The sequence below is a fragment of the Euprymna scolopes genome, chromosome 19, assembly GCF_053919585.1.
Source record: "Euprymna scolopes isolate OS-2025 chromosome 19, ASM5391958v1, whole genome shotgun sequence".
Lineage (NCBI taxonomy): Eukaryota > Metazoa > Mollusca > Cephalopoda > Sepiida > Sepiolidae > Euprymna > Euprymna scolopes.
The window spans coordinates 22,242,791-22,266,214 of record NC_136500.1 but is presented as its reverse complement, the minus strand read 5'-3'; the positions used below and the strand labels follow the sequence as shown (position 1 = coordinate 22,266,214).

The 23,424-nt window shown below is 33.4% G+C and overlaps 1 protein-coding gene across 50 annotated transcripts in view; it reads left to right on the top strand.

Annotated features, from left to right (window-relative positions):
* Window positions 1-23,424, top strand: part of LOC145303484 (uncharacterized) — a 578,993-nt gene that overhangs the window by 233,277 nt on the left and 322,292 nt on the right. For all 50 annotated transcript variants that reach the window (XM_080144904.1, XM_080144905.1, XM_080144871.1 and 47 more), the window contains 9 exons: window positions 857-892; window positions 2,336-2,359; window positions 2,515-3,078; window positions 9,214-9,240; window positions 10,701-10,727; window positions 13,000-13,035; window positions 16,396-16,419; window positions 16,565-17,128; window positions 18,090-18,116. In XM_080144904.1, coding sequence (XP_080001030.1) covers window positions 857-892; window positions 2,336-2,359; window positions 2,515-3,078; window positions 9,214-9,240; window positions 10,701-10,727; window positions 13,000-13,035; window positions 16,396-16,419; window positions 16,565-17,128; window positions 18,090-18,116 — 1,329 coding nt within the window. The remainder of the gene's footprint in view (window positions 1-856; window positions 893-2,335; window positions 2,360-2,514; window positions 3,079-9,213; window positions 9,241-10,700; window positions 10,728-12,999; window positions 13,036-16,395; window positions 16,420-16,564; window positions 17,129-18,089; window positions 18,117-23,424) is intronic.

Here is a 23,424-nt window from a genome sequence, read left to right as displayed (position 1 = left end):
TATTTTTTTTACTTTGAACTTAATTATCTTTGAAAATTAAATTATTTCTTTTACTTTAACTTAATTATCTTTGAAAATTAAATTATTTTTGAAAATTAAATTATTTTTTTTTACTTTGAACTTAATTATCTTTGAAAATTAAATTATTTTTGAAAATTAAATTATTTTTTTTTTTACTTTGAACTTAATTATCTTTGAAAATTAAAGCTTGTTTGTGTGTGTTTAGCAAAAAGTTAATGGATTGAAATTTTAGATATAATAATAATTTAGATATAATAATATAATATATTTTAAATAATTATTACCTGGTAAGGTAACAGACCGTGGAAACACATATGGCGGGAAGAAAGAAAAAGGTTATAAAAATAAAAACGTGTGCGAAGACCAATGATGATATTTGAGAAGGACAGAAATAGGCATGTTACACAGGTGGCCCAAACGCGACAGAAAAAGACGCACGCTAAATATGACCGGAGTACCACATGTTCGACACAGCAGACTTTTGTTAAGCATATTGAAGTGCGAGAGGATTTTTGAGCAATAGACAAGGCGTTATTCTGGAAAGTACCTGTAAATAAATGTCTGTTGATAAACTGAAAAAAGGAGTCTAATTCTTTCCTTGTCTTTGTGACCTTGCAACAAACTCTGCATAAATGGGTGCAATGTTGCAGTAATAGTTTGTATATGTTTTGCAAACAATTCATAGATTGAAATTTTATATGCAGTAATAATTTAGATATAATAATATATTTTAAATAATTATTACCTTGCAATAGTTTGTGTTTTGCTTAGTAGCCATAATTTAAGTGAGCTATAATTTAATTGTAAAATATTACTTTGTTATTTTTTCTTGTAGGAGATGAAGAGACATTCAGAACGTACAGATTAGAAGGTATGTATAGTAGTTCCTTTTTTCACTATCTTTTAAATTTTCTTACCTTTTGGTTTTTACCAGGGATGAAGCATCCTACCAGGTACCAGACATTCTATTTATTTCAGAGATTTCAACTGAGAGATCTTTTTAAGATTCTAACCGTCCTTTAAGTGCAATTTTTTTATCTTTCTTGCACTTGGTTCACTGGATATATTTGCCAGATAGTTTTTTGAAATTCTTTTACATGGGCCCTGTAACTCTTACGATTATGGAAATAATAAAAATCTTCCAAAGATTCCAGTTTTTTTTTTTCATGGTGTACATAAGACCTTGGTGTTTAGTTTGCATCTTCTCCCTCTCAGCTCTGTTTAAGTCAACATTATCAGGGACGCTGACTTCCACTATGGTTACTACTTTCTACCTCTTGTCTCATATCGCTATGTCAGGTTTAACTAACTATGTAACTGTAAAAATTGCATTGTTATAATGGATGGTGTATAATTAATTTTCAACAGTTCTTTCTGGAACGTGCTGCTTACATGGATATTGAATGTTTTACAGATGATTAACTGGAGATATTTACATATTCTATTGTCGAATTACATAGTAGCCTGCCCCCCCCCAACCTTCAGCAGAAGCTTACAATTGAATGTCAGGTAGCTTTTTTTTGTGTGGCAGAATCTGCATTTGTTGTCATTACTGAGACCATGCATCTTCTTATAAGCATTGTACATCAAGCCTTGATCTTAGCAGTAATTATCATCCTCTCCTGACCATGGTCGATGGATCTTCTTTTAAGCCAGTCTACATAGCCTTCTTTATCTATATACTCTTGTGATAGTTCATCCAGAAAATATTTGGCACGTTTTTGTTTTCTGCAATGGAAGATCTTGATGTATTTCTTACAGATATTTTGGGCTATTTCTGTGCTAGGCTTGTTTCGTATTTCTGTCTGATTTTTAAGGCAGTTTTATCCATAATGTTTGGCCAGTTTTGTGATGAAGATTGTTCTACTGATCTTGTTATTGTTATAAGGGTTGGATCCTGGAAGCTCGTCAGATATTGCCAATGTTTACAATAGTGACTCACAATTTCTGAGAGATCTATATCTTCCTGCTTCTCGGGACAAATTACAGTCTTAATAGACACTGGTTTCTCTACATTCCTCTGTGCAATGTCAACATTTTTCTCATTTTAGTGTGACTAGTCAACGATGCTAAAGTTGTATTTTATCACTGGTATCACAAGTTAGTTGATGACAGTTTGGATCGCATTAATACCAACATATCTAGCTCCAATAGCTTATGCGGTCATAAGTTTTGAATATTGATTCATCAATAACTTTTTAATATCACTTTTACATTATCTTGGAAATAATTTTTTTTATTTTAATTTTTTAAAAAATCACTTTTTTTTGTAAATGTCTCGATTTATGCTATCCTTTTTTTATTATTTTTATAGAGCGAGAAGAAATTAAACTTCCAGGTTAGTAGCATTCCTTGAATATTTTTTTATAGTTGTTGACTTTTTTAAAACATGTGAAAAAAAAATGGGTGTAAATCTATTTTTTGTTGAATATTAGTATATTTTTTGCAAAGAAACTGAACATCATAAATGCAATATTACTTTCTTTTTTATAGGCTATGACAAAGCACGAATGGACATCATGTTTGTAATCGACACTTCGACTTATGTTGGATTGGAGAACTTCAGACGGGTGAAAAACTTTGTGAAGACCGTGGTCCGATACTTCCGTATTTCTCCAAGACATGTGAGAGTTGGTGCTATCACTTACAGCACTTGGGTAAAAGATAATTTTAACTTGAACAGCTACAAGGATCTCCAGAAAGTACTACGAGCCATTGACAGGATTCCATACACGAGAGGACAAGATTACACCAATCGTGCATTAAGTTATCTCAGACGATTCTCATTCACTCGCCGATATGGAGCCAGACGCCACGTAGCCAATGTTGCCATCATCATCACAAACGGCAGATCAAAGAATCTGAGGTGGACCACAAGACAAGCTGACCTCTTGAAGCGTAGCCATGTCAAAGTGTTTGTGGTGGCCGTTGGAAAGGTTTACAAATTGGGTCTGAAGAAAATATCAAGCCGACCACATTTTTGGTTTATTATCAGAGTACCCAACTACAGAATGCTTGAAAGATATGCATGGACATTGGTGTACAGACTGTATTGGAGTAAGTAAATCGTTTTTATTGATTTTGAAAATACATTTTAAGAATAGCTACATTTTTGCCGTTCATTTGCTTCTCCACAAGAGCAAAATAAACACAAGGTCGTTTTTAATGTAAGGAGGAAAAACCAGCTCCCCAAAAAGGGATACTCTGGAAGTGGGCAAAAAATAAAAATTGCCTTAGTATAAAAAGGTTCCTCCTAAATTAACTAAGGACAAATTAACTTAGGTTTTGCATCAGAACAGATACTACACTGTGATATTAGTCTGTGCTGCAGAGGGTTTTTTTTTTTAGTTCTTTCCTATTGCAAGAACTTGAACACCAGGGTCGGAAAGTAGAATTGAGAAGTAAGCTCCCCCCGAGAAAGGGCACTCTGACCTGCAAGAAGTGCCTGGGCAGCCCCATCGGCATTCCCCGGTAAGGGCGCCTCAGGCGATTAGCAATAAACTACCCCCTTATCAAAGAGAGAAGGCAAAGCCTGTGAGGGTGGAGACCGCCTAGAACTGCACAGAACTGAACTCCCATTGCAAAATCAACAGGTAACGGATCATTACAGGAATTGTCTAAATCTCTGTTGATTTTGGAATTGAAGATAAAAATCTCTCTGAGTTGAATTTTTCATTTTTATGAACTTTTACATCATGTCTGTTGATTAAGGTAGAACAAAACAATAAATGTTAAGGGTCATAATAGGGATCAAAGTTTTAAAAAATTTGACTGCTTTGGTCTCTACCAAATTACTCACACAATTTCTGGTTTAAACATTTGAAATTTTAGATAAAGTGTATTCAGAGATAGGGCAAGCTTTTTAATCGGTTTGGGTCGAAAATTTGAACTACCAATATATAAATCTATGTATGTATGTTTGCATGTCTGCCTAAAACTTTCGACAGAGGCGACAGATTTGTACAAAATCAGTCTCGTTTTGAAGTTCGACCTTTCAGACGACAAATATCGAAAAATTGGCTAAAAACATTAATATCTTCACCTTTAACTGGGCACTTTTCTACAGGGGGGATCGCGTTTTGCGCCAATATTTTCTAAGTCATCCTCTTTTTTCGATTGTCTAGCCTTAATTAAAACCTACGTCACTTCCTGTTTGACGGTGGTAGTAACAACAAAGACGTCACTTTTTTTTCCTCCAAACTCCTGAGCAACGCCGGGCACCCATGCTAGTAAATATATATAATTAAAGTATAAATAAATGTACGTAATTCATTTAAAATAGTTTATTTACAATTTACTTTGAAAATTCTCACGTGAAGCTATCCACAAATAAATCAACTCTATTGCTTTGTATTATTTGAATTCTTCGAACTACTATTCTCATCTTGATGGTTATTTTCTCAACGTTTCGGTCGATGTAACCCCCGACCTTTTTCAAGCTTCAACCATGGCACAGTGGTTCGAGTACTTGGGAAAATCAATTGTAAAAGTGACTTTCTCCTGAAACTTGAAGATCCAATCCTCAGTATTGGCAACCGAAAAATGCAATTGTAAATTACTTAGGACCTCTATCCAGTTATGACTGACGGTACGAAAGCATGAAACCCCCCCCCCCCCCGTGAAGTAAATAAGGGATTCCATTTGAAATTGCATAAAAATTCTTGAGTCAAACAGAAACATTCCTGAGTTCGACAGAATACACATGGAGAAGGCCAGAGGTTACATCGACTGAAACGTAATGAAAATAACACTCAAGATGGGAACAGTAATCCGAAGAATCCAAATAATATGAATAACCAATCCTGACCCAAAAAGAAACTTTTACTTATATATACAATAAATCTAAACACCCTAATTCCATCATTAGATTTATTCTCAAACATCTCCAACATAATTTTTCAATTATCGACTAATAGACACATCTTCGATTGTCAAAATGATACTCTCTTAAAGTCATTATATAAAGATTAAATTGAATTTAAATATAAATATAAATAAGCCTGAGAAAGATTGATCAAAGTGCCGTTGACTTAACTTTTAAAAGTTGATTTTTGTGGTATTTATATCTGTTCTGGACAAATATCACATTTAAAATTGTTGCCGACAAGTAATTTTATGATATTAAGATCTTTTATTATCCAATGTTTTCCCTAATAATTTCAATGGTCGCCATTTGTTTTATTGCAGACGATATATACCAAAGTGAAAACTTTTCATTAACCTTACCCTAACCTAACTATAACCTAATCTCTCTTTTCATTAATCTAACTCTAACCTTAGCCTTAACATATTCCCTTTTAATTAACCTAATTCTAACCCCTAACTCAAATCTACTTCCTTAACCATAACCTACTCCTAACTCTAATCTAGTCAAACATTTATACTGATTCTAAAACTAAAACATAATAACCCAAACAAGAAACATATTTAAGACAACTAATGAATAAATAGTAGAAAGATGAAGAATAAGGAGAAATATCACTTGGTTTAACCCTTCTTTTTTCGCTTGGTGTTCAAGTAAATATTATAAGAGAATTCTATAAACAAATCTAAAGTAACTTCCAAGTTCCCCGGTAAGGTTATAATTAAATATGAATATCTTATTCTACAGCTGCCAAGTTAGGTCAAAACATAATTACATCGAATTACAAGATTAAGTAATTCCAAGCAAATAAAATGATGCATCTAATATTTGTAATTTAAGATTAAACATATTTTCCCTCTAAATAAAAATTGCAACAATGTGGTGTACAGGTGTGTTATAAATAATAATGATGATGATGATGATGATGATGATGATGATGATGATGATGATGATGATGATGATGATGATGTATAGACGACGACGGAAACCTTTGGGACATGAAGGTACAAACAGATAAACTTCTCAAAGCTAGAAAACCAGACATCATAATAATTAACAAGAAGGAAAGAATATGTCGAATTATAGACTTTGCCGTTCCAGCAGACCGCAAGAAAAAACCCAGCAAATATGCAGAACTTACCAGAGAACTGAAAGGAATATGATACTTGAAGAAAGGCAACATGATACTTGAATAATTGTAGGAAAAAACCCGCGAGTGCGGAAACTAATCTACATGAGTGATAAACGCTAACTGGCCATATAGAAAATGTAACAGAAGTAAAACAAAACTATACAACCAAGAAAATTGAAAACTGTATCATTTTAAATTGACTACCCCTCCCCAAAATAGTCGAGAAAGGTTAAGAAGGATGCCACTTAAATTTGAATGACAAGTCAAAGGCAAATGACAGTTGCGATAGCAAAAATTCATCAAATTATCAAAAGAGGTGGTGGGTACTGGAAATCTAGAGAGGCTTGTTGTCATCCAGACTCCAGGGAACACCACCAGTTTTCAGTGAACAATCGCTGATGATGATCTGTGTGAGGACCTAGTGAATAACAAACACCACTACTACTACTACTACTACTAATAATAATAATAATAATAATAATAGTAATAATAATAATAATAATAACAATAACAATAATAGTAATAATAATAATACTAATAATAACAATAACAATAACAATAACAACAATAACAATAACAATAATAATAATAATAATAGCAACAATAATAATAATAATAATAATAATAATAATAATAATAATAATAATGATGATAATAATAGGGGATGTAAATACATTTACCTATATTGGTTCTCCAGCAATAAATATCAAACATTTCGCACTGCATTCGTACGTATTTAGGACGTTGAAAATGGTAAGGGTGGCTGAAAATATAATCGAGTTCATAGGAAAAAGTTTGTTTCTTTTTACGGTGAGAAACTATCTGGGACAGTCAACATCAGACACGGTATCTTTCAAAGAGATTCCTTTTTGCCACTTCTGTTCATAATAGCACTCATACCATTCACACATGTACCTATAGAGACAAAGGTGTGTTACCAACTGAAGGAAAACAGACTGAAGATCAGCCACATGTTATTTATAGACGATCTGAAATTGTTTGGCAAAACAAAAAAGGAAATTGGCTCTTTGGTTCAAACTGAACAGCAGTGGAGTGAAGACATAAATATGGAGTTTGGAATTTCCAAATGTGCAGTAGTTAGTCTTAAAAGAGGGAAAAGAGCAGCCATGAAAGGCATCATTTTGCCGAATGGTAAAAGATTAGGAGATCCTGATGCAGAAGACTACAATTACCTGGGGATGCTTTAACTTGAAACGATGGTTTGCAATGAAATAAAACAGAAGACGAAAGAAGTGTATATGAAGAAACTCAAACTGCTCCTGAAATCTCGACTGAATGGTAAGAACTTGTTCACAGCCATCGATTCATGGGTTGTTACTGTAATTCGGTACAGCGCAGCTTTTGTAGGATAGACACAGGAAGAAATGAAAAAGCTAGATAGAGACCCACAGAAATTGTTAGTCAAGTATGGAGTACTTCACCCAAATTCTAATGTGGCCAGACTGTACGTCACAAGGAAGAAAGGAGAAAGAGGGATGATTGGAATTGAAGAATGCCTGGGGAGAGCTTACAAGGGTGCACTGCTACTTGGCTAAGAGTCGTGAAGTCCTACTTAGTGCAGCAGTAGCGAAAGAGGATGAGCTAGATAAAGAATCACTAGAAGATAAGCAGAAGTACAAGAAAAAAATCGAAGCAGAAAAGTTGATTGGGTTGGTAAAAATGAAACTTCATGGTCAGTTTGAGCGAAATACTAAGGCACTAAAATGTCAGGACATGTAGAATTTTCTGTCTAAAGGTAACTTGAAAAATAAGAGATAAAATTTTATATTTGCTGCTCACGACCAGCACTAAATACAAATGCTATAAATAGAAACCTCTTCGAGAAGGAGTGTTCTGATAAGTGCAAGCTGTGTAACTTTTGAAACAATGTCACATATTGTTAGTGCGTGTTCTACACTTGCTAAAAAAAAAAAGTACAAACATCACCATGACAAAGTATGTGCAAATCTACATTGGAGTTTGTGCCAAAATTTTGGAATCCAAGTGACAGACAAGTGGTTCCATCATCACCCAGAAGTGGTAGTGGAAAATGAGGACGTTAAAATTCTCTGGGAATTCATGATTCAGTGTGACCGAGAAATAACTCATAGAAAACCGGATATTGTAGTTGTGAAAAAAAAAGACAAATGAATGCCAAATTATTGATGCGACTTGACCAAACGACATCAAATTAACAGGCAAGAAAAATGAGAAACTACGGAACTATCAGAAACTGAGGATGGAGATTGTTAGGTTGTGGAATACGAAAACTTCCATTGTGCCAATCATCATAGGTGTGCTTGGCTCATTTCCAGATGATCTTGAGAAACGGTTGAACTCCTTGAGAATCACTATCACTACACTCCAGACGTCAGTTCTGCTTGGCACAGCAAACATCCTACGCCAATTGCTTTCCATCTTTTCTATGCTCACTAGCGTTAGTATAAAACCCGCTTATGAGTGAAAAAAAAAACTGGTGTAAAGCATCACAACCTATGAAGTTAATGAACATAATACTACTACTACTACTACTACTACTACTACTAATAATAATAATAATAATAATAATAAGGATGTAAATACACTTGTAATAAATATTAAACATTTCGATACATTATAATCTACTTGGCAGTGCTATGCTAATGATACGTTCTTGTCTAAGCATATTTTGGCCCTTGAACATAGACAAAAACCATATATTATAGAGAGATCAATTCTTAAAACGACTAACTCCTATTAATCAAGCTCTATATGATATAATCACTGCGTTGTTAAAGCTTTAGATCAAAGGAAAATATATTTGAACCTTGTATATAACATGTCTAAAATTATTCAATATTTTCGATGTTCAGATAGATTCAAAAGCATCCTTGTGAACTGATTCGTTTACCCATATTTCTGAATTTACCCGGTTTATTCTTTAAATTCTGGAAAATATTGCTGTTTTTAATCTACTCAGATAATTTTGCTAAAATTATAGAATTGGACAATTAATTTGATGTATCACAATATGTAAAATTATGTGAAGTTATTAAAAACATTTATGTTATATTTTTTGAAAATTATTTGTTGAAAAATTATTTTTTGAAAAATGATTTTTTGAAAAATTATTTCTTAAAAAATTATTTTTGGAAAATTATTTTTTGAAAAATTATTTTTGGTAAATAAAAAAATTCATTTGATTTTGTTTTTACAGGCATTGACAGAAAATGGAACGTAAAAGGTATGTAATCTTTTATTTTTAAAAATTTTAATAATAAAATAAATCATTTATTTACTTCCTGAATATCTTATCTTTATTGATGGACATAAAACAGACAGTAAATTAATGATGATTTATGAATTATAATTGAATAAGACACTAAACAAAATGAAAAAAAAAAACATAAAAATGAGAGACTACTTCTGAAATTTCTTCAATGGAAAATACGCTAATAAAACCAAATTTATAACAATAGAGAAGGTTCAAAAGAGAGTCGCCAATCTGATAGGTTCTGAACTGTCAGCTAAACTTCAGCCTCTGTCCCATCGACGAAATGTTGCATCCCTCTGCCTGTTCTACAAGTACTTTAACGGAGAATGCTCTGACGAACTGCAAGCACTTGTGACCCCACGACGTAAATACCCCTGACAAACCCGACAAGCAGCTAAATCCCACCCCTTCACAGTAGAGATCCCTAGATGCAAGAGAGCCTTCTACTCCAGTAGTTTCTTCCCCAAAACAGCTAGACTTTGGAATTCCCTTCCGGGTCCCTGCTTCTCCGAGTGCACTGACATGCAGAAGTTCAACTGCAACGTGAACCGACATCTTGCTGCCCAACTTCCTACACAGTACCCCTGATGCTTATGTCTCCGATAGAAGCCCCCTACAATAAAGTGGCAATGTGCCTTGTTTGGGGTGAAAATGTAATAAAAAAAAAAGTATATACTTTATATGCTTTTATATAAATTTTTAATCCTTTACAAATGACTTTAAGGAAAACAAAAAACTAGTAAGATTGCAACACTTTGCATATTTTTAATTAAATACAAATGTATTCTATTGTTATTAAAAAGAGATGTGACTTGTCGGTTGTTATATACAAGGTGTACAAAAGCGTCTCTGCGCATTGACTCCACACACCCTTCCGGTTAGAAAAAGAAAAATAGTAAAAACGAATCTGGGCAATGGGAAGTGTGCGCACTTAAAATAAGGTATGAACAGTCGCGTGTTGTAGGAGCCGGTTAGGAGAGATAAATAGCCGAGGTTTTGTGAACGGGGTGAGACAAGAAAGAAAAGAGACCAAGAGAAAATAAGAGACAGACACAACGTTAAGCGAGAAAAAAAAATCCACTTTTGAAGTTAAAGCCAATACAACACAAATACATTCCTCTTGCTAAAGATTAAACCGGCAAAACGAATTAATAATTTTAAAAATAGTCGCCTTTCAATCGTTTCCGTTTCTCTTTCCTTCCAAGCATAAAACCGAACGTTTGAATACTAAAATTTTGACCAAACTTTACTGTGCATAAAAGCTATCTGAAACGTTAATTGTTTCTTGTCGGTCTTGTTTTTTTATTTATTTATTTTTTTGTTAAATTTTGTATGGAGTTGTTATTGCATGTTTTAACACGAAACAAAACCCGTACATGTAGATATTCAATCTTCATATCTCATTATTTTACATTTCATTTTCTTTACAGGCTACAAAGAACGTTTGGAATATATGAGTAAGTTAATTTATTTGCATAAAAAAATTCCTTGTAATTTTTATCTGCATTCGTAATAAGATCCTCCATTAGTTGACGTTACTCTATCAATCAGCCGTTTAACATTGATTTTTCATTGACAGCAACTATTAGTCTTCACTGGAAGCACTAACCAGACTTCCACTGGATGAATGCAAAGAGGACTGTTACCCGGAGAGGCTTATTGCCAACTAAATTTAAGTGAATAGTGACCATTGTAGATCGCAAATTGGCGACCTTGCCAGTTTCAGTTGTCTCAAAAAGGTATGCAAGAGATTGAAAGTGTTGTTGGTGCTACTCTTGCGACACTGAACCTACAGCTGTGAAATGAAGAAAAAATGAAACTGTGGCACTAACCATAATGTGGGTTTAACTGCCTTCCTACAAAGGAGGAATTTTCATGGAAGTATGAAACTGACAAGCGGTCCCCAGTCGAACGTATCTGTGGCTGATATATTAACAATCAGTGAAAAATGGATAGCAAACGCAGGATGTACGATTAAAGTCTTAGCTTTATTTTAATTGGCGCGCGTTTAGTGAAACCTGTTCGTTTTTCTTCTTTCTGTCAACAAGGTATTTATTTGCTTCCCCACCGAGCAAATTAGGCACAAAGCCGATTTTTAATGTGAAGAGTGAAGAGGAAATGGGGACCAACTCCCCGGTGAGTAGGGGAGTTGGTATAAAGGGTTGCCCCTACATTGACCAATAACTTATATGTGAGGTTACCCCCACATATGGTCTTTGATTGTAGTACCTGCCGGACAGATACTACACTTTGATCCCGGCCTGAAGGCCAAGAACAACAGGGTATTTATTTGCTCTCCCACCGAGCAAATTAGGCACAAGGCCGATTTTTAATGTGAGGAGTGAAGGGGAAATGGGAACCAAATCCCCGGGGAGTAGGGGAGCTGGATAGTGACAATTGGTATGGAGGGTGGCCCCTACATTGACCAAGGTCTTATATGTGGGGTTACCCCCACATATGGTCTTTGATTGTAAGTATCTGCCGGACAGATACTACACTTTGATCCCGGCCTGAAGGCCAAGAACAACAGGGTATTTATTTGTTCCCCCACCGAGCAAATTAGGCACAAGGCCGACTTTTAATGTGAGGTGTTGGATGGCTGACACCTATGATCATCGTCTTCAAGACTCTCGTCACCGCCACAAAATTTCTTAAACCACCATTGTGCTGTGCGTTCAGTATTGGTTCCTGGGCCAAATGCTTCGTTGATATTACGAGTTGTTTCAGCAACTGACTTGAATTGAAATAAGAAAATTGTGCGAATTTGCTTTCTTTCTATCTTGTATTAAACGTCTTGAAAAGAAGACATAATTGCTTTTTAAAAGATTGTAATTTAAACGATTAGATGGAGTGAAACACGCTCTTTATGATGACATATAAAGTAAAGGTGTTATAACGAAAACTTATTTGAAAACAGATCATTTGAAATCCAAATTAAAATAAAAAATCCGGCAATAACTTTCTTGTGCACCTAATACCTAGATAAGTTGATATCTAGTTGTACTTCTATCAGCGAAATATATTCAAGATATTCACCAGAGAGTCATTATACTGAGCTGATATTCATTTCCTTTCCACCAAAGGAAGATGTGAGGAAGGTGGGGGAGAATCCAGCCAGCACTCCTGAAACAAGAACACTCTGGCCTATTAAAAATTACCTGAGCAGCCCCAGTCGACATTCCCCGGTCAGGCCGCCGTAGACAGTAAGCAATAATCTTCTCACCCGAAAGATAGGAGGCAAAGGTACAGGAGGGTGGACCTCATAAAACTGCACAGGACTAAAAACCGGTCATACCTTAACAAACAATGATGGTCTAGATTCTGGTGACTTTGGGGGCCCGAAAGAAAGCCCCTATGTTGAGCTGGCTAATTGACCTACAACAACTTTCCATGCACAGAAAATAGTTTGCTATTCATAGTGTGCTTGGGTTTGAACCTGTCAATCAAGAATGTTTAACACGTTGCTCATGAAGCATCAAATTCTCTAATCCTTTGTCTTTGTGTAATCTGAACTTTTGCACTGCCGTACATTCAAACAATTACGATGGATTTGATGTTAACCTCCATCATCGACAGTGAACACTTTGCCTCTTTAACTACCGCCATCTTGTTATCTATGTACAATAATCATGGATTGTTATTTTTCATGTCACATTTTATTAAACAGATTTTTATAATTATCATTTTAACGAATGCAAACAATTATTATTTTGAAAATTTTACTTACAGGAAATGAAATGACGTACAAAAGGTATAGAGGAAAAGGTATGCAATATTTTGTTTTAATATCTACCTTACCAAAATAAAAGTGAATCATTTTAACTTTCATTAACAATAATTGATTATGTTAACATCAATAATCAATTTAAAATATCGATTTTGAAATGGAGTGCCAAATAATTTTGGTGCTTATGTATTTTTGAGACCGCACTATTTTTAAATAGTTTTTTCAGGTTAAATTCAAGTTTCACAAAATCTTTTTTTTTTATTAACTTGTTAAGTGGAAGCACAGAATAGTTACAAAACACCCTCCTCTTCCCATATTCAGAATGGCTTTCGAAATAATAACGTTATTAAAATTAATGGATACTCTAACTTAACATCGAAATCTGACCCCAAGATCGCCATGGGCATGGAATATGTGCCTACATTAAAGATGGCTTCCCGTGTGCCAGGGATATCTCCAGAGAAGACCCTAATTTACCTTATATGTGCTTCCAGGTGGCACTAGCTTACACCACTGCATTTGTATTTGCCCTCTATCGCCCCCACAACAGCGGAGTTACTATCTTTTAGAGTATACCTGAGAAAATTGACCACATCCTGTCTTCACATCCCTCGGCTAACATTCACATTTTTGGTGACTTCAATGTCCATAACGTGAAATGGCTGACCCACTCAAATAAGACAGATGACAAGGGGAGGTTCTGTCATGATTTTGCCATTGCCTATGACCTCACTCAGATTGTTCGCAAGCCCACCCGAGTGCCAGATACTACTGGTCAGTTTGCAAGCCTTCTAGACCTTTTTCTCTCAACCTCGCCTGAGCTATGTTCATGCACTGTTCTTTCTCTTCTAGGATCCTACGACCATTCCGCTGTATCAGTTAAGATAAAAATGAAATGTAATAAGTCCTCAGACGTACCCCTCCACCGTACTGTATACCGATACTCTATGGCTGACTGGGATAGCTTCCGTACATTCATATCTGATCTACCGCTGCATTCCATGTTTAAAAAGGATGTGGCCACTATAGTATCAGACCTAACCGAATGGTTAATTGTAGGCATAGACCGATTCATACCATCTAAAAAATTCCAGCAAAAACCTAACAGCCAGCAATGGTTCTCCCCAGAATGTGCTGCTGCCATTGTGCACAGAAATCACTTTTTCCATAACTACCAACATAATAGATGCACTGATACTAAAGCTGCTTTCAGGAACGCCAGCAACCACTGTAAAAGAGTAATAAAAATGCTCAGTCTGTTAAATCCAAAATAGCTGATTAGCGGCTTGGTTCCCACCAGTTTTGGCAAATAACAAATAGGATCCTGAACAGAAGTGTGCGTTCTATCCCAACTATTATAAATGGACCAGAGGTCATCTCGTCAGCATCAGGCAAGGCCAAACTATTTGCAAAGAACTTTGCAGCTAATTCTACCCTATGTGACGAAGGCCATCTACTCCCCATATTTCCTCCTATAACACAAAACACGCTAGGTAATATACAAATATCTGTGTGTGAGGTCACCAAGCTAATCAAGAACCTTGATTCCAGTAAAGCAACTGGACCTGATGGCATCCCAATTATAGTGTTAAAAAAGCTTCAACCTGAACTTGCTCCCATACTTACAAAACTGTTTAAGCGTTGCCTTAAGGAGAAGTGCTTTCCAACACCCTGGAAAAACTCATCAGTATGCCCTGTATTTAAGAATTCAGGTGATAAGTCCTCTCCCTCTCAGTACAGACCTATAAGTCTCCTGTGTGTCATGAGTAAGTTGCTGGAATCCATACTAAATAGAGAAATAGTAAACCACCTCAGCAGAAATAACCTCTTTAGTGACACGCAATATGGTTTTCATTCTGCAAGATCTACCGCAGATGTGCTAACGGTTATATCTCATAGGATTAGCGAATCTCTTGACAAAGGCTACCTTTCTAGGGCAATTACTCTTGACATATCAAAGGCCTTCGATAAGGTATGGCATAAAGGCCTACTTCACAAGATTTCCAGCTACAGTATAACTGGAAATGTTTTCTCAATCATTAAATCTTTTCTCTCTAATAGGCTCATAAGAGTAGTGGTCGATGGACAAAAATCAGAGGCCTGCAGTATTAATGCTGGAGTCCCTCAGGAGTCAATCCTGGGCCCAACTCTCTTCCTGATCTACATCAATGATCTCCCTAAACACATACTTAAATCATTCGTTGACATCTATGCTGATGACACGACCATCTACGGCAACACATCAAAGGCTGTAAATGACAAAGTTCTCTCTAATTCTCTCTCCTCTGATCTCGAGCATGTAGTTCAGTGGGGGAAGACGTGGCTGGTTACCTTTAATGCATCTAAAACCAAGCTCCTATCTTTACACCATCAATGCTCTGATCCCCATCTGGCATCAATTGTAATGGATGGCTCTCGCCTAGGAGAAGCTCAATGTTTTGACAAGCTTCTGGGCTTGACCTTTACTCCTGATATGAAATGGAACACGTACATCAAGTCTGTTGCCAGGGTCGCTGGAAAGATGGTGGGTTCCTTCTACCGCTCCAGAACATATCTCACTACTGATGCAATTCTCTATCTATATAAAAGCCAAGCACGTCCAAGGATGGAATATTGCTGCCATATCTGGGCAGGACCTGCTAAAAATAGTCTATCCTGCCTTGACAGAGTACAAAATAGACTTCGTGGCTTAGTGGGGGATGCCCTTATCTCTTCCCTACAACCTCTCTCCCACAGAAGAGACGTTGCGAGCCTGTCTTTGTTTTACCGTTATTTCCATGGCAAGTGCTCGTCTGAACTCCAATCTTTGGGCTCCCCTCACCAATCTTTTATGAAAAACACCCGTCTAGCTGAAGCCACTGTCAAAAATTTTCCCGACTCTCTATTTGTGCCTAAATCAAAACGTAGATTCCATGAACAAAGCTTCTTTCTTAGAACAGCACGCCAGTGGAACTCTGTTCCGTCTGCCTGTTTTCCACCTGACTACAACTTGGATGTCTTCAAATCCAACGGAAACAAATTACTGATGAACCGCCCCCTTAAGTAGATACTTTATGAAATCTCAACACTAACGTACAACATACTGTACATGCAATAACCCTTATCCCTGAGTCGCTTCCGGGCCTTGATAAGTGGTGACCTCCTTGTAAAAAAAAAAATTTTTTAAAAGCGGTACAAAAAATACATAAGTACCATAATTTTCAATACAAAATCTACATGAATGAAAATATAATATTTAAGCGTATTTTGCGACCGGGCAACACCTGGCGGCATACTAGTACCAAATAATTTTAAAGTGACAATTCTATTACCAATTTAAGAACTTTCATATGTTTAGATTAACTTTCTTACTTCTTATTTGATAGTATTTCTTATTCCTCTTTCCTTTCAATTTACAGTTCATAAAGAAATTAGACTTCGAGGTGAGCAGCAATTTTGGATTAATTTTCTAATTTTCATTATCACTTATTCCTTCTGTACGTGGAATTTATTTTCAATCGATTTATTTTGTCAACTTTTATAATTTCTGCAATTCTTCAACGCTATTTTCTTCTATTCTCCTCATAGGTTATGACACAGCACGACTGGACATCATGTTTGTGATTGACACATCCACTTATCTTGGATTGAAAAACTTCAGAAGAGTGAAACACTTTGTAAAGAACGTTGTCAGGTATTTCCGTATTGCACCAAGGCATGTGAGAGTTGGTGCTCTCACCTATAGCACTTCGGTAAGAAATGACTTCAACTTGAAAACCTACAAGAATCTTCATGAAGTACTACGAGCCATTGATAGAATTCCATATATCAGAGGACAAGATTACACCAATCGTGCATTGGCATATCTCAGAAAATACTCATTCACTCTAATACGTGGAGCCAGGCGCCATGTAGTCAACGTTGCTATCATCATTACAAACGGCAGATCAAAGAATCTTCTATGGACCACAAGACAAGCTGACTATTTGAAACGAAAGGATGTCAAAGTATTTGTTGTGGCCATCGGAAAAGTATACATGCTCGGTGTCGAAAGAATAGCCAGCGTCCCATACACCTGGTTTGTTGTCAGAGTACCAAACTACAGGGTACTTGAAAGATATGCATGGGCATTGATCTACAGACTATATTGGAGTGAGTATATTTTCTTATTACTTTTTGAAAAATAATTTTGACTATTTAATTATTTAATCAATATTGCTTGCACAAAACTTATACATGTCCAAGTTAGTCATTTTATATATCCCTGAATTTCTCAAATATTTCTGAATTTTTTAAATATTTCTGAAGTTCTCAAATATTTCTAAATTTTTCAAATATTTCTGAATTTTTCATATATTTCTGAATTTCTCAAATATTTCTGAATTTTTCAAATATTTCTGAATTTCTCAAATATTTCTGAACTTTCCTTATATTTCTGAATTTCTCAAATATTTCTGAATTTCTCAAATATTTCTGAATTTCTCAAATATTTCTGAATTTTTCACATCTTTCATAAGTATAATGTAAAGGAAAGCTCATTTCATATTTTAAAAATAAAATTATTTGTGTATTACTTTTGTGCTAAGTACCAGATTTCTTGCAATTTTTAATCATCGTGTTTTTTTAACTGTTCAATATTTTTTCAAATTGATTTACTTTTTCTAAAATCAACTGTGATTCCATAATTTTATGTCCATTGTTTAAATCCATATAAAATTAATAAAATCATTGTTTTAAATCCATATAAAAATTATTAAAAATATTCATTTAAATCCATATAAATTGACAACATTCTTTTAAATCTATATAAAATGATTGAAAGCATTGTTTTATATAAAATAAAATAAAAAATATTATTTTAAATCTATATAAATTATTAAAAAAACATTGTTTTAAATCTATATAAATTGATAAAAACGTTGTTTTGAATTCATATAAATTAATAAAAAATGTTGTTTCAAATCCATATTATATTGATAAAAATCATTGTTTTAGATCCATACAAAATTAATGAAAACATTATTTTTAATCCATATGAAATTAATAAAAAAAAAACGTTGTTTTAAATCAATATAAAATGAATAAAAAATCTGTTTCTTTTTCTGTTTTCCAGATGTTGATAGAAAATGGAACTTATGGGGTGAGTCATGTTTTAAACTTAGTATTAAATTAAAAGATCAATATTCTGTAAAAGATGTTTGTTATTTTTATATACACATTTTTATTATATACTAGCCGGGTACCCGGCGTTGCCCGGTTGTTTGGAGGTGTATGTGTAAGGAAGGGGGGGGGGTAAATTAAACCCCCCGACAAACCCGACAAGCAAATAAGTCCCACCCGTTTACAGTAGAGATCCCTAGGTGTAAGAAAGCCTTTTACTCCAATAGTTTCTTCCCCAGAACTGCAAGTCTTTGGAACTCCCTTCCGGGATACTGCTTTCCCAACTGTACTGATATGCAGAAGTTCAGGTGTAATGTGAACAAACTCATCTCCTTTCATAATGCCCTCGCAAATTATGTCCCCGATAGTAGCCCCCTACTTCAAAGTGGCACTTGCCTTATTGTGAGTGAAAATTGATTTAAAAAAAAAACAATTTTTTAAATCATGTTTTTTCTTATGCTTAAAAAGATCTGATTTTTTTACAGAGTGTTTCGTCGTCACTCAAACAACCAAAATATAAAAATAATTATTTTCAATCCATTCAACCATTTTATAGAAGACGTGTTTTACACTTACTATTTCATATGAGATTAATATCAAAACACAGGCAGAATAAATAAAAAGTGGTGACTGGTTGATTATACAAGATACACATGATGATAAAGGATATCGAAGATGTTGCGTGTGAGAAAGGAGTTAAATGAAAGTTTTATGCAAGAGAAATGCTTGAAATGGTAATTAGTTCCAATTGAAATCTATTTTAGCTTTCATTCCTTTTCTACATTCTTGTGGCATAGATATTTGCTATAATTCCCGTCTAGGGTGTTTCTATAACATCAATCGACAATAAAATAGAAAGAAACGGATGAAACTGAATGCCTCACCAAACAACTGTATACGTTTCTTTCTGTTTGCTGCCCTGAAGACGAGATACAACTCCCGAAAATTAGGGACATCAATACGTACCATCTGGTACTAAATATGTTGGTAAATTTAACGTAATATAATTGAAAATTATTGAAAATTCCTTCTAATCTTATCATTATTCTTTTATATGCTACATCATGTCCACTGCATTGATATAGCCTTCGAATATCAACTCTTTCACACTACATACAATGTTTCAAGCTAACTACAACATCTTTCTCATATATATATATATATATATATATATATATATATATATATATATATATATATATATATATATATATATATATATATATATATAGATAGATATATATAGATATATATAGATAGATATCCATCTATATATATATATATATATATATATATATATATATAGATAGATAGATAGATAGATAGATAGATAGATAGATATATGGCCATGTACAGACCAATTTTATACTTGTTCAGAAACATTTTAGATTGTGAAATTAAAAAATAAAAATGAACATGCCTGCTGACCGGTCTCGAGGCTCAGTCAACAGAGATAAAATCGAGCTTAATAATCACGTTTTAAAAAAGAAAAAAAAAAGGGGGGGGGAACAATGAATTGGAGATGAAAAAGGGGGAAAGAAAACGTGATTATTAAGCTCGATTTTAGCGTTGTTGAGCAAGCTTCGAAACCAGTCAGCTGACATATTCATTTTTATTTTTTAATTTCACAATCTAAAATGTTTCTGAACAAGTATAAAATTGGTCTATACATAGCCATAATAAAATTTTGTACCCCGCAAAAATATTTACACACACACACACACACACACAATATATATATATATATATATATATATATATATATATATATATATATATATGCATATATATATACTTTATATATATAGTTTTTTGTTTTTATATAACAAATTATATATATATATATATATATATATATATATATATATATATATATAGTCTTGGAAATTTATAACATTTAAAACTATACAAAAAATATTTTTTATCATTCGTTAGAAAACTATTTAGTAAGTAAGTCATTCAATCACCTGCAATCACTGCATCAACTTACTCTCTCGAATTTACTATAGTACCAGAAATAATCTATTTTTAAGGGATCATCAGTTGTTTACCATGAAACACTGTTTCGGGGATTTAAAAACAAAACAGCATCATGGCTCCCCAGCATTGATTGATCAAACACTACCACCCATTGTTGATCAAACACTACCACCCTTAATCTTAGGAACAAAAAATGCTACAAATATTAGATCTAGTTTCCTATTCTTAATTACCTTATCTAACACTATCCATGTTATAAAAATGAATTCCTTACCTGTGAGGTTCATCTGTTTCCAAATTCAAAATGGATATATTTTTTAATTTACCTTTAATTTTATCTTGTATTTATAAGATTAGGATTAATCCATTTGACTAATTATCACCCCCACTATGATTAGTATTTTGTATATTTACATTCATATTTATTGAAAATTAAATATATATAAAGGTTAAAAATATTTATACATATATACATTTCTTTTTATAAATACATTTTATACAATACTTATAAAGTTTTGGATTTCCTTTATTAATATAGTCTGGTTAATTTTAAACGATCCAATAGCATTAGAATAACGAACAAATGCTTTATTTAAATGTTTGAATATTTTAGTTTTATCCCCACCTTGTTTTATCATCGTTATTACTAAGCTAGACACTGGTGGTATAAAATCTATTAATTTTAAAGTAACGCGAGTTATTCTCAAAAACTCTGACATAATGGTTCCATAAAACATAAAAACAGGGCAGGTACTATCTTTATGCGGCATAGTACTATTTGAAAGGGGAAAGAGTTTCTTTTATCAAATATTTTATAAAGAAAAATCCCATCCTCAATTTTTATATATAAATCCAGAAATGTAGGCTGTTGTCCTCTATGTTCACAATTCAATTCTAACTCCTTTGGATATATAAGATGTTTATTTTTTTCTAATTTATCGTTATCGTTTATACATATAAGGTCATCTATAAATCTCCTACACCCATGAAAATTATGTTTTAGATATATAATTTTTTATTTGTGATGATATATATATATATATTTACTCGAGTCTATGTAAATACAGATTTGCCCAAAATCACAATGGGATACCTATCGTTTGGAGTAATCTTTTATTTCCTATTTGAAAATAGCATTCTTTAATAAAATGACTTATAAATATTTTTAAAATACCTTTTGAAACACTAGTTTTGCTATTTTTATTTTTACACCAGAAAGTTTTAGAGTTTGAAAAGTCTATATATTTACCTTTTCCACCTTCAAAAGCTAAATCTACAGTATCATTTAATTCTTTTATAAGTTTTTCGTGCGGAATTTTAGCATATAGCGTACTAAAATCATAAGTAGCTATAGATTTTGCTTTTATTCTGGAATTTATTTTATCTAACTTTTCTTTCACTGCTTGTGAATTATTTACTACCCAAAATAGATTTATAGTACTATAGAATTTTCTTTTCTGGTGGAAATTATTTATTTGATTTATAAGAAATTTAAATATTTTAGATATAGCTTAAAGATTTAGTAAGGCACGTCTTTGAACCTACAATAAACCAAAGTGCTAACTGGATTGTTGTGCATTTTAGGTATCCATTACATACATGGAAGTTTTTTGTTTTTTCGTGTGTGTATATATATATATATATATATATATATATATATATATATATATGTATATGTATATATATATATGTGTGTGTGTGTATATATGTATATATATATGTGTGTGTGTATATATATGTATATATATATGTATATATATACGTGTGTGTGTATATATATATATATGTATATATGTGTGTGTGTATATGTATATATATATGTATATGTATATATATATATATATATATATATATATATATATATATATATATATATATATAATGATTGAGATGTATTAATTGGTATGCACACAGTTGTACAGGTGTTTTGTTTGTATATTTAAATATCTACAATTACAAAAAAAAAATTTTAAGTTCTGTTCGTTGTATTAAGTTCTTGCTTGTTCCTGTTAATTATTGGCTGGAAAACAAAGCTGAAGGCCGTGTATCTATGATTATGTGAAGAGGATGCTGCGTGTGAGAACCCAGTTCAATGAAAGTTTCGCGCAAAGAAATGATAGAAATGATGAAGAGTTGATAATTATTTCCAATTGAAATCAATTCTAGCATTCATTCCTTTTCTGCATTCTTCTAACACTTTTAATATGATGTCCACCTAAAGCGCCTTTATAGCATCGCACTGCAATTGAATCAACTGCGTGTATTTTTATTTACATATAATAGTAAAATAGTCATTGTGTCTGTCTGTGACCGGAATTACAGCACTATGTTCATGCGAATTTTCCATACACTCTAACATCATATTTAAGATAATTTGATAAACGGCTGTGTGTTTATGATTATGTGAAGAATAAATTTAAGAGGTGAAAAAGAAGCTGATTAAATGAGAGTTGTTCATGTTGGAAGAAGCGTTGTCCTACAGCTGGGTGGTTGAGGATCGTATGTATTTATATCAAAACACAGGTAGAATAAATAAAATGTGGTGACTGTGTGATTATACAAAACATTCTTGGAACATGCATATTTATTATAATTCCCATCTAAAGTATTTTTATAACATCAATCAGCAATTGGCCCGACTATGTCTGCTATTGTCTGCATCTACATGTAATTACGTTTCTGAATTTTGTAAATGAGGATTGGTTATTCGTATTATTTGGATTCTTCGGACTACTGTTCCCATATTGAGTATTATTTTCCACAATGTTTCGGTCGATGTACCCTCTGGCCTTCTTAAGGTATATCTTATTAGACTCGGAAATCTTTCTGTCAAACTCGGGAATCTGCACAGAATTTCAAACGGAACCTTTTATTTATTCAACGAGTGTAGCATGCTTTCGTTATTGGATAAAAGGCCTAAGTCATTCACAATTGTATTTTAAGTGCCGCCCGTATTGAGGATTGAACGAGTTCTTTCAACATAAAGGTTTCTAAGTTCGATAAAAAGATTCTAGATTTCAACAAGATACAACTTAAGAATGTCGGAGAGTACGTCGACCGAAACGTTGTGAAAATAAAACTCAAGATGAAAACAGTAGTCCGAAGCATTCAAATAATACAAATTTACATATTTTAATAATGTGTCTGTCTGTAAACGGAACAGTATAACCACCAATTTTTTTATTCCAATTACTCGTACGTTCTAGTATCATATTTAAGATGATTTTATTTTTAAATTTACATGAAGAAATATATCTTATATGTACATTGGTCATTGAATCTATACACCATTCTTAGTATACCGTTTT